This window comes from Nanorana parkeri, unplaced genomic scaffold (assembly GCF_000935625.1).
Source record: "Nanorana parkeri isolate BGI_ZX_2015 unplaced genomic scaffold, ASM93562v1 scaffold5, whole genome shotgun sequence".
Classification (NCBI taxonomy): domain Eukaryota; kingdom Metazoa; phylum Chordata; class Amphibia; order Anura; family Dicroglossidae; genus Nanorana; species Nanorana parkeri.
This window is the reverse complement of record NW_017306273.1, coordinates 4,969,153-4,981,887: the sequence shown is the minus strand read 5'-3', so window position 1 is coordinate 4,981,887 and position 12,735 is coordinate 4,969,153. Positions and strand designations below refer to the sequence as shown.

At 45.2% G+C, this 12,735-nt stretch overlaps 1 protein-coding gene across 1 annotated transcript; it reads left to right on the top strand.

Annotated features, from left to right (window-relative positions):
- Window positions 1-1,726: 1,726 nt before the first annotated feature.
- LOC108804852 (olfactory receptor 1-like) lies at window positions 1,727-2,653 on the top strand. Its single transcript, XM_018576761.1, has one exon. The coding sequence runs from the start codon at window positions 1,727-1,729 to the stop codon at window positions 2,651-2,653; it is 927 nt and encodes a 308-aa protein (XP_018432263.1).
- Window positions 2,654-12,735: the final 10,082 nt, after the last annotated feature.

Genomic DNA, 12,735 nt, shown 5'->3' with positions numbered 1-12,735 from the left:
GATGGCCTATTATTTCCAAAATATGTAAAATATAGACTTCAGGTATGTGTTTGGTATATATTGGCCAGAGTCAGGGCAGCACTCGAACAGGCATACAATAGAAAGAGAAGAGACAGGTTTTATCTTGCAATAGAGATGGTATTATCTGTCAGACATTAGCCACAAATATTGTTCAGTGGCTGGACAGTATTTAAACAGTTTTGTTAGGCTGCATGTAAGAGGGAGGGACAAGACAGGTTTTATCTTGAAATAGAAATTAGAGTTTATTATTTGAGAGACAATAGCCACAAATATTGTTCAGGGGCTTTACCGTATATAAGCAACTTGGTTAGGCTGCAATATAAGAGGGACAGACAAGACAAGTTTTATCTTGAAATAGAAAGAAGAGTTTATTATTTGAGAGACAATAGCCACAAATAAACAATTTACTAAAAACCAAAACAGTTTAAAGCACCTCTGTGAGCATGCACATACAAATGCAAACATAAGCAGCCATTAATACATATTAGTATCACCAAGCATAGGTGAGTGAAAGGAATAATATTAGGGATATTATTTATGGTCAACTCTAAACTGATGAGCTGTAAAGTGTTTTAAGTGTGGACTACAGAACATTTTGGGGTATTGTAGCTTGTTACCCTTTCACGACCACACGCAAATTTCAGTCTTGACATCTTTGGTATCTAATTGCTTAACTCAGTCTTATCTTTTATATTTTCATTTTATGCAACATAAAAAATTGCAGCTACCATCATTTTATTTAATGGGTCCTATGTGTTCAGATAATATAACATTTCCTGTGCACGGTAGCTTAAGTGAAATGAAAAAACAATGTCTCTGGCAGCAAAAGGGTTATGGAATGGAAGGGCCAAGGGGCACCATTGTTGGGCTGTGATTAAGGCATCAGTTGACATTAATGTGAGCTTGAATGACACCTCATTGACACGTATTAATATCAGTCTGTACTTTAAAGGAGAACTATGAGGTGAGGGATTTCCATGCATCCTCATAGTTAGAGCCGACCTGTGACAATGAAACTGTCACAGGTCGGCACTATCGATCGGGAAGTGAGCAGAAACATGCCACCAATCCGCTTACTTCCCGATCACCTCCCTGCGGGGAGAGGTGACTGTCAGTCACTGCTCCCCGCAGGGATTCCCCCACTCCCTTCCCTGATCCTCCAGTGCTGAATGGAGGAACGAATGGAGGAGGGGGCGGGCACAGCTGGCTCTGCCTCTAGATAGGCGGAGCCCGCTGTCACACACGTAGCTAGGTGGATCTCGACAGTATTGTCGGGATCCGTCACGGCTGCGGCGCTTTTAATATATCACGGCAATAGCCCACCATATACTGAGCTTTGGGTCACAGGAGGGGGTTAGTATATATCCTCCCGTGACCCTAAAGAAAACTATGAGGAAAAACACTTACCCCTTAGTTCTCTTTTAACATTTTTGGGTTGATTTACTAAGGCAAACTTAGTTTAGTGAATGAGGTGAAGCTCTGCTGACTTCCTTCATCCAATCATGTGCAAGGAAAAATACTGTTTTTTTTTTCCCATGCACATTATTGGCTATTTTTTGCAAAGTGAAATTTCACCACGGGGAACCTCCCCCTACAAAGCGAACAGCCTATTTGTATTTAGTAAATCAACCCATTTATGTCTTTCCATACAAAAGGTATTATTAACTTCCGTCTCATGTTCTTCCCATAGTGTATGACTGAGTACATGGTATCCACAAACAAGACTTCCTGGGATGTTTTCACCCTAATGGGGTTTCCAGAACAACGATTAATGATATCGCTTTTTATTGGTTTAATCTACACAATGACTGTCCTAGGAAACCTCTCTGTTGTTGGCATTGTTCAAGTGGACAGCCGCCTCCAATCACCGATGTATTTTTTCCTGGCGTGTCTATCTTTATTAGATGTCTGTTACTCTTCAGTCACTCTCCCAGCTGTGTTGGCCAATGCCATAACAGGTAACAGGAAGATACCATTCCATAGATGTCTTACACAACTCTATTTCTTTGTCTGCTTTGGAGGAACAGAATGTATTTTTCTGGCTGTCATGGCTTATGACCGATATGTGGCGATATGTAACCCGCTCCACTACACCACCACAATGAACCAAAAAGTCTGTTACTATCTTGTAGTAGTGTGCTGGCTCAGTGGATCAATGAACGCTGCATTTCACACCATGATGACCTGGAAACTAACTTTTTGTGGTGGCCTATATATCAGACACTACTTCTGTGATGTTCTCCCATTGTTACAAGCAGCTTGTAGTGATATACACAACAGTCAGGTGCTACTACACGTGGTTACGGCTTTTATTGGGATGACGCCATTCATACTTGTTACAAATTCATACATCCGTATTATTTCCACCATACTGAAAATCCGTTCCAACGCAGGAAGGCAGAAGGTCTTCTCCACGTGTTCATCTCATCTCATTGTTGTAACAGTGTTTTATTCTACTGCCATCTTCAACTATAACGGTCCACATTCGGGAGATTCCTTTGTCTTTGTCCGAGTGGCATCTTTTCTTTATAGTATTGTTCCCCCTTTGCTGAATCCGATTGTTTACTGTCTGAGAAATAATGAGGTGAAGAGAGCACTGAGGGATGTTTTTAGTAAATTATACGTTATGTAAATGTTAATACCACCCAAACCCGGAAATTATTTACAGGGTTATTCACAAAAGGGTGAAGAGTTTGGAGAAAGAAGAAGTGAACAATCTAGGACAACATAGCTGAATTGGAGAATTTTTCCAAATACGATATTTTGGCCTAGATTGTTCACTTCTCCTTCTTTCTCCAAACTCTTCACCCTTTTGTGAATAACCCTGTTAGAGTATTAAGAAAATGAGTCTGAAAATTCTACTGATACAATCCATCAAAGGTTCCATATTGTCAGTTCTGTAGTTTCTATCAACAGTCAGTTGAGGAAACAATTTGGAATTTCAAAGTATATTTATAGCTAAAACATTTTATTCATTTTGGATAAAATGTGGAAGTGTTGGAATCACTTAAAATGACATTAGTGGCATCTCCAGCAGTTGTCCGGATACGTGGAGGAGATCTGGTGCATTCTGACCGGGGACCTATACCATCAAGTCAACAGTTTAAAGTTCCGTTCTTGTGCATAAGTTGACATACAGAGTTTGTGTGTAAAGCATAAACATTTGTGACGATCATCCTCCGAGATGACGATTCCCAACTCCTGTTCCCAAGCGGAAAACAAGTACAGGGAATCTCCGCTGTGCCTGGTGATTAAAGCCTGGTAAAGTAGCGAAACTGGGCGTTGGATTGGTAGACCAGAAGCACACAGGTCTTCAAAAAAAGTGAGAGGCCTGTAGAGAGCACCCGATACAGACAATGCGTCCCCAAAATGTCGGAGTTGAAAGTAGGCCAGCCATGAAAATCGCGGAAGCGGGTTGGGGCCAGACAGTGATGCTAGTGGCTGCAGGGCTGTTCCCGACAGGCACTGAGATACATAACAAGGTTCAGAGACCTTCCAGCACAAAAAGGTGGGAACTCCATACCCCGCCGGGAAATCTGGGTTGGCAAGGATCGGGGTCATGGGGCCCCGAGACGTAGATAAGTTATATCTGGACATCGTGGTGTTCCAAACCCGTAACACTAGGGGCAGGAAAAAGGGAAGATCCAAGCTTTGCGGTCGAAGAGCAGTCGGTATCCACGGGAGCGTGAATAACGGTAACGGGGAAAGGTCGCGTTCCAGGGTAACCCACAACGCCGGGTCGCTGGAGTCAAACCAGGCTGCCAAATGGGATAGATCGGTGGCCCTATAATACGTCTCTAAGTCTGGGAGGGCGGCGCCCCCATGTTCCTTTTTCTTTATCAAGATAGTGTATCGCAGTCTGGGTTTCTTATTCCTCCAAATATAACGTAGGACCGGCGAGCGGATGCGTTTAAAGAAGCGGATCGGGAGACTTATAGGGAGGGTTTGGAACAAATAGAGGCATCGAGGTAGCAGATGCATCTTAAACAATGCGATTCTGCCAAACCAAGTATGGTGTAGGTTCATCCAGGAGGTAAGAGTGTCTTCTAAAGTCTCACAAAGTGGCTGGCACCTTAACCCCTAGGCAGGTAATGTGATCCGACCGCACTCGAAAGGGCAGTGAGTCCCGGAGGCTGTCCCGTTCCGCAGGGGAGAGAGATACATCTAGAAGTTCGCACTTTTGCACATTTACCCGGTAATTGGATAGACCCCCAAATATTTTAAATTCTTGCAGCACCGAAGGGAGAGCCACCAGTGGATTGGAAAGATACAACAATAGGTCATCAACATATAACCCCATTTTATGGATTTGCTTGCATATTGAAAGGCCTTGAATAGATTGATTGAGTCTAAGAGCGTTTGCCAGGCGTTCCATGACCAGGATGTAAAGCAATGGGGACAGGGGGCAGCCCTGCCGGGTGCCATTGTGTATTTGGAACGGGGCCGAAAGCACCCCGTTCACCCGTACTCTGGCGTGAGGTCGCCAATAAAGTGCCATGATTTTATCCACAAAATCTGTAGGGAAGCCCGTCTGAAGTAGAGAGGCCCGCAGGAAGAGCCACCCAACGCGATCGAAGGCTTTCTCGGCGTCTACCGAGAATAAACAAAAGGGAATTCCACTCGTCCGAGCGTAATGCATCAGGGTGATTGTGCGCCTAATACTATCTTTAGCCCCCCGTGCAGGCACAAACCCCACTTGTTCCTTATGAATCAGGTTAGGGATGAAGGATGTCAACCTGTTAGCCAGGATTTTCGCGTAGACTTTAACATCGACGTTTATTAATGAAATGGGGCGATAGTTATTGCAATGTGTCGGGTCCTTACCCGGTTTGGGCAAGACCACAACATGGGCCTCTAGGGCCTGGCTTGGGAAATGGCAGGGCGGGGAGATGGCATTGAAAGACTTAGTCAAAGGAGGCGTTAGGTAGTCTTTGAACCGAGAATAGAATTTAGTGGTAAACACGTCTGGCCCCGGGCTTTTGCCCGAGGGGAGGGACTTAAGTGTAGTAAGGACTTCAATGTCCGTGAACGGGGCAGTAAGATCTGGCAGGGCGTTATCCGGGAGTTTCGGCAGGGATGTCCGCGACAGGTACGACTGAAGTTCTGACATAAAGTCAGGGGAGCGGGGGTTAGCCGAACCCGGCTGTAGATTATAAAGGGAAGAGAAGAAGGTGTGAAATTCTTCGGCAATACGTTCAGAGCTATGGACCACTCCATGCTTAGCTGAGTTGATTTTTGGGACATATGTGCGGAGCCGTTGCCCACGAACCGAGCGGGCCAGCAAACGCCTGCTTTTATCGCCATGTTCGTAGAAAATGCTCGATCTCTATGAGAGAGATACTTAGCGTCTAGCAGTCTCCGGATTTCCAGTCGCAACCTGGTCAAATCCTGGAGTAGTGTGGGGGATGGGGCTTTTTTATGCGCAGTTTCCAGTGAAGTAAGGTTCGACAGCAGGTTTAACAGGGTAATCCCCCGTTCCCTCTTTAGTCGTGAGCCGTGTTTTATAAACACCCCTCGAATCGTGGCTTTAAGAGCTTCCCATTGAATCGGGGCGGGGGTGGTGTCAGCTGCATGATCAGAGAGAAAGTGGGTAAGGGTAGTTGCAACATCTTATTTACAGACCGGGTCCAAGAGAAGATTCTCATTCAATTTCCACGTATAGGATGGTTTACACATACCCGGGACCTCTAAAGTGAGAAACACCGGGGAATGATCGGACCAGATTCGGGTGCCAATAGCGGTAGCAGGGGCCCATGAAAGAAGATGATGTGAGATCAAAAAGAAATCAATCCTGCTATACAAGTTGTGTGGGCCAGAGTAACAAGTGTAGTCCCTATGACGCGGGTGTAAAACTCTCCGTGCGTCCACAAGCTGTAGAGAATGGAGGCGTTTCTTACGTTTATTAAGCAACGGATATGAGATCTGTGACCTCCCCGAAGTAGTGTCCAGACTAGGGTCCAACACCAAATTGAAGTTGCCCCCCAAGGTGAGAACCCCCTCCGTGAAATCCGCAAGTTTAGAGAGAATAGACAGTAACAAAGGGACCTGACCTTGGTTCGGCATATACACGTTAGCCAACGTAAACGTCCTATTCTGAATGGAACATTGCACAAAAACATACCTCCCATCTGGGTCAACCCTTTCAGCAAGTATCTCACATGTCAACGAGGAGTGGAATCCTATCGCCACTCCCTTGGTCTTACCACAGGGGTTGGAGCTGCTCTTCCTTTTAAATCCTCATGTCTTCTCATGCTTGGGCAGAACTTCCCTTTGCAGCTGACTGCCTCTTCCTGTAGTGCTGGCTCAGGTTGCAAACCTATACACAGACACCATGTATCCATTTCAGAGACAAGGCAGTCTGTGGCAAAACAGAAGTTCTGCCCAGCATGAGAAGAGATACAGATTTAAAAGGAAGAGCAGCAAAGAGAAGGGAAACAACCATGGATTACAGTAAGGCACACATTACAGTATTGTTTTATGTTAAAAAATCTGAGGGTTTAATGTCACTTTAAGGATTTATGCTGAACACTGTATCATGTACACCACCACCATGATACAGTGTGGTTCAGCATGTGACAAAGATTGTTACATTGGGGAAACTGGCCTTAAGCTGCATCTCAGGATGAACCTACACAGGAGCTCGATCAAGAACCACAAAGAGGATGAATATTGCACTCCAGTAGGACATCACTTCTCCCAGAAAGGTCACTCCATCCAAAACCTCAATATTAAAGTACTGAAAGGGAATTTTAAAAACTCTCATGAATGGAAAACATTTGAGATGAAAATGATTTTACATTTCAACGCCATAAAGGAGGAGGGACTTAATGTGGAGTCTGGTTTTCTGACACACTACCAGAACTTTTTGTGAAAATACAGAACATCATAATATTCATGTATGTTTAGGGTTTATTGGTCACCCTATGTTTATTTGTTCTGTCTTTTGGTTATCAGGATGCATTCTTTACTCCCAGGTCCAAAATGTATGATTCCCCCCCAACAACTTTCTCTTGCTTTAAGTGGTAAACTCGGTCATTATTATTATTATTACATAGTATTTATATAGCGCCAACATTTGCACAGTGCTTTACAATGTAATGTTGGTTAGTATTGCTTCTGACCTGAAGAAGAGAGAGGTTCACTCTCGAAAGCTTGTCTTTTAAATATTATAGTTAGTCCAATAAGAAAGGTATCATTGTACACTGCAATACTCCATTTTGTTTTTTTCTGCTTGTGTGTTTTTTTTCACATCTTGTCTACTGGACTAATATGGCTTACCCATTTATATATATATATATATTCTTTTTTTTTCTGTTTGGATTCAATTGATGGGGCACTCCATTCTTCTTTTATGTAGATCTAGACGTGAAGTGCCCTCTAGTGGCCCTCTCCCCCATCTGGAGCTGCCTGTGGGGGGATATTAACCACTCTGCATTCTGAACAGTTTTTTTTTTAATTTTTTTCGTACACACACGTTAAATCTGCATTTTTTGCTAGAAAATGACCCGAAAGCAATGATATATTTTCTGAAAGCAGAGCTCATATAGAATAAAACATTGAAAGTTGCAATTTTTTATGTTTGCACACTATTTGCGCAACTGTTTGCCAAATCGATTTTTTCTGGGGGAAATACACTAAAATCCTTTTTTTGCACAAAAAAAAGATATAATACACATTTTTTGTATAATGTACAAGATGGGGTTGCATTGAGTAAATAGATGCGCTCTCCAATCAGCAGTGAGAATACATTTCCTGATTGCAGAGCTATAGGTCTGACTTAGCAGGAGGCATGTTGGACCTCTTCAGGGAGACCATTGCTTCCACACAGAGATCATGGGTCCTTCTCTGCAGCATGATGGCAGAGGACAGGCTCTTCTACTTAGGCTGTGGCTGCTTTCTAATAAAAATAAACTCTAAGGCTTTGAACACTTTTTGTTTTGATGCACCATGAATATATTTAGCTGATTGAAACTCAATGCTCAATTAGAATACAAAGAAAACACTCTTAATTAGAGGATGTATTGTAAACATAGCCGACAATCTCTTGGGATGAGTCTGCTTCTCTCTAAGGTATATGAGAAACAATAAAACCAGTAACTGAAAGCTGCCTTCATTGTTTTGCAGCAGAGCTTGAGACTATATAGCTCGCTTCCAAATACTGACAACTGCCGTAGTTACAGTACAAAATCTATCCATTCTGTCTTCATGTAATTATTACAAAGCCGCACGCTTTGTGTGATATACATGACAATTACTCTGCATTTGTTCTATAAAGTAAGTATTGTGCCTTGTTGTATTCCCCGATTATATATCATTTCTTTGCATTCTGTATTTAAAAAGATTACAAAGCTGCATAGCACCTTGCTAGTACCGGGTTGGACCCCCTTTTGTCTTCAGAACTGCCGTTATTCTTCATGCCATAGGTTCAACAAGGTGCTGTAAACACTCTTTAGAGAGTTGGTCCATATTGACACGGCAGCATCACGCAGTTGCGGCAGATTTGTTGGCTGCACATCCATGATACGAAGCTCCCATTTCACCACATCCCAAAGGTTCTATTGAATGGAGATCTTATGAATGTGGAGGCCATTTGAGCATACTGAACTCATTATCATGTTCAGGAAACCAATTTGAGATGATTTTAGCTTTATGAGATGGCATGTCATCCGGCTGGAAGTAGTCATCAGAAGAAGGGTACACTGTGGTCATTAATACTCAGGTAGGCTGTAGCATTTAAACAATGCTCAATTGGTACTAAGGGCCAAAAGTGTACCAAGAAGATATCCCCCACACCATTACACCATCAACACCACCCTGAACTGTTGATACAAGACAGGATGGATCCATGCTTTCATGTTGTTTACACTAAATCCTGACCTGACCATCCGAATGTTGCAGCAGAAATCAAGACTCATCAGACCAGGCAACAGTTTTTCCAATCTTCTATTGTCCAATTTTGGTGAGCCTGTGAGAATTGTAGCCTCAGTTTTCTGTGTTTAGCTGACAGCAGTGGCACCCGGTGTGGTCTTTTACTGCTGTAGCCCATCTGATTCAAGGTTTCGACGTGCTGTGCGTTCAGAGATGGTATTCTGCATACCTCGGATGTAACGCGTGATTATTTGAGTTACTGTTGCCTTTCTATTAACTTGAACCGGTCTGGCCATTCTCCCCTGACCTCTGACATCAATAAGGCATTTTCACCCAGAGAACTGCCGCTCACTGGATAGTTTCTCTTTTTCAGACCATTCTTTGTAAACCCGAGAGATGGTTGTGTGTGAAAATCCCATTAGATCAGAAGTTTTAGAAATACTCAGACTAGCCCGTCTGGCACCAACAACCGTGCCACATTAAAAGACACTAAAATCCCTTTTCTTTCCCATTCTGATGCTCGGTTTGAACTTCAGCAGATCGTCATGACCATGTCTACATGCCTAAATGCATTGAGTTGCAGCCATTGGCTGATTAGGTATGTGTGTCAAGGAGCAGTTGAATAGGTGGAGGTTATTCTCCATTAAGGTGGTTAACCTGTAGTGAAAGCACATTGGAGGGGACAAACTGGAGCAAACAGAATCCGGAGCTGTTGCCCATGGCAACCAATCAGCATCTCTCTTTAGTTTGCTCAAGTAAGATTTGAAAATGAGAGAGATACGCTGATTGGTTGCAATGCAAACCTGCTCCAGATTTGGAAAGATACTGGAAGGTCTGCTTCAGTTTTGACCAATTCCCCCCAGTGTATATAGAGACCTGGATATGGTCCTAATCTGCTGCCACTCTGATTGCGGTGGATGTAGATAATGTCAGATAATGTGTTCTTGGGTATAAGGTTTGGAGTGCATAGTTAAAATGGTCATCTAGCTTGGTGGTTCATATAAAATGTGTATTGATTAAGAACATCAAAGACAGCCAATGCATTTCAGGGGAAAAGCCTCACCCTTCTTCAGGGCTTATGCACATTGTTTGTTATTAAAATAAGAGAAAATTCACAAGAAGGCCTGTTTTAGGACAAACAGAGCTGAGGTGCCAGTATTCCCTCATGGAAATGAGTTTAGTCACACTCATCCCTACAATGTTACGTTGACATCTCAGCTCAACTTTCCCTGTAATGTTTTTTTAGTATATTTGACGTTCTTAATCAATAAACATTGTATGGGAATCACCAAGCTAGATAACCGTTTTTACTAGGCGCTACTACCCCCACACCCAAGAAATTCTAACAGTTATCACTTGAACAGACGTCTCCACCAGAAGATTTCCCCTCACCTCCTGTTGTGGAGACAACTCTTAACATTTTGGATTTGCCATCAAATTTTCTCTGAGTTACAGAGGTCACCAGGACACACAGAGAGGGTGAATCTCCCCAGCAGGGATACAGATGGCAATACAAATCTGACAGAGGGTTTAATACTTCTGCACTCTATCCAAAAAATTGGTTATACACTTAGGTAGGTGTGATAGTTCGGGGAATATAGCACAGTCAGGGCCGGCGCTAGCGCAAGGCAACATGGGCACTTGCCTTACGGCGCCAGGGAACAGGGCGGAAAATTGACAGTCGGCCGCCCGGCATAAGTCCGGCTCCGGCCGTCCGAACGAGACCAGTGTGGGCTGCCGCTGCGGGCGGCATCTGAAGGACGAGTCCCCGCCGGCCGCAGCGGCGCTGACCTGTGTAGTGACAGTCTTAGTCTGTCTCGTCCTTGGCTACGTCAGTGAGTGACGTAAGTAGCCCCGCCCCTGGTTCCCCCGGCCGCTCAGCTGCATGTGAAGGAGCGAGGGCTGCAGGAGGCGGAGCAACGGCGGCGTCATCCTGGAGGCGACGGCGACCTGTTAAGGGACTTGGGAGCCGCCCGGAGCACGGGGGGGACACTTCTGCCGCTTTGGTTGTCTATTTTTTCTTCTCCTCCACCCGGAAAGTTCGCTGCTAATGGGACCTGGCACTGGCAGCGAAGACATAGGATGACATGGGGGCATAGGATGACATGGGGGCACAGGATGGCATGGGGGCACAGGATGGCATGGAGACACAGGATGACATGGGGGCACAGGATGGCATGGAGACACAGGATGACATGGGGGCAAAGGATGACATGAGGGCACAGGATGGTATGAAGGCACAGGAAGACATGAAGACACAGGATAACATGGAGGCACAGGATGATATGGGGCACAGAAGATGGGACCATGGGAGACGCGGCCCCGGCCAGCGGAGGCTCCGGCAAGATGCTTTGTGGCTGGAGGAAGAAGATGCATGTCCTGAAAGCAGGCTGGGGAGCTGCAGGTAAGAGGAACAGCATGTGTGCAGGGAAAGGGACACTCCACAGCCTGTGCGTGCGTGCGGGGGGGGGGGGCGGAAAAATGCACCTTGCACCGGCCCTGAGCACAATGGTGAGCACTAAGAGACCACTCCTGAAGCCAACTTTAACATAAAAAGGACAGTCTTTATTCATTCAAAAGGAGGACAGTCCATGAACTTCACAAAACAACTTGCTTTTCTTCAGCATAAACGAAGCATAACAGTTCATTGGACTCTCATTAACACATCATGTTTCAGTCTCACCGACATCTGGCTGTCCCATACACTCCCAGTGTTATAGTCCCAGGACTTTCCCTGGATATACCGTCCTCAGCAGCTTCCCTCAGCTCCAAGACTTTTGGTATTCACCCTCGCGGGTCACTGTCCCTCTCTGTCTCCCCGACAGGTATTTCAGGGTCACCGACCCTCTGGACCTCTCCAGCCTTCCTGGCTGTGTCACCTGTGCTCACGCACGCAGCAGCGTCTGCCTGTAGCCGTGTGCCTACAGCACACCCACAACTCTCTTCTAAAGCACTGGGCTGGCTTCCTAATAAGGCTGCTCTCAGTCACCTGATCAGCTCAACCTGGCCCCTGGCAACACCTGGCCCCAGGACTGGAGATCCCATCCCACTATAGTCTGGAAAACCTGGAAGGAATTGAATAGCCAGTTCCTCCTCTCCAAAGGTATTCACATTGTGGAACCTCTCAGCCCCTCTGGCTGAGAGTCCTGGGCGCCAAAGTTGCCATACTACACCGTGGCATTGCCATGCACTGCCACAGGGGCTATTCACAAAGCTGCCGAAGGCAGCCGAGTGAATAACCCAGCCGAAGTGAAGTGAGCCGAACGCTGTTTGGCTATTCACTTCTGGCTTGTACAGCTGATTTCAGCTGCACATCGGCTGAAATCAGCCATACATCGGCTGCCTTTGGCTGCACTTCGGTCAGCCGAACACGCTCTGCATCTTCTGCTGAGCCCAAGTGCAGGAGGACTTCGACTCAGCCGATCCAACATCTGGATCCGGCTGCTCACTCGCTGCAGTTCGCCCCTATTCTCATAGGGGCCAAACGGCAGTGAGTGAATAGCCGAATGCCTCTGAGCAGTATTTGGCTCAGCACCTCCGTGGTACCGAGCAGAATAGCAAATCAATGAAAAGAGTTTAAAAGAAAAAACAAAGTTGAAAAAATATTTTTAAAAATGTAAATCAATATTAAATGTAAAAAAAGAAAGATTTACAAAAAAAGAAAAAACAAACAAACAATTGGCAGTGCTAGCAGTGACAGTTTCGGCCGGCTCTGCCCAGTTGTTATTGTTTAATGACAGATCAGTGTCCCCAGGTCATTACAACTGGGCGGAGCCAGCTGTGTGATCATGGCTGGCTCCACCCAGCTGTCATTTGCGGGGCGAAAGGTAGACCTTCAGCAGGCCG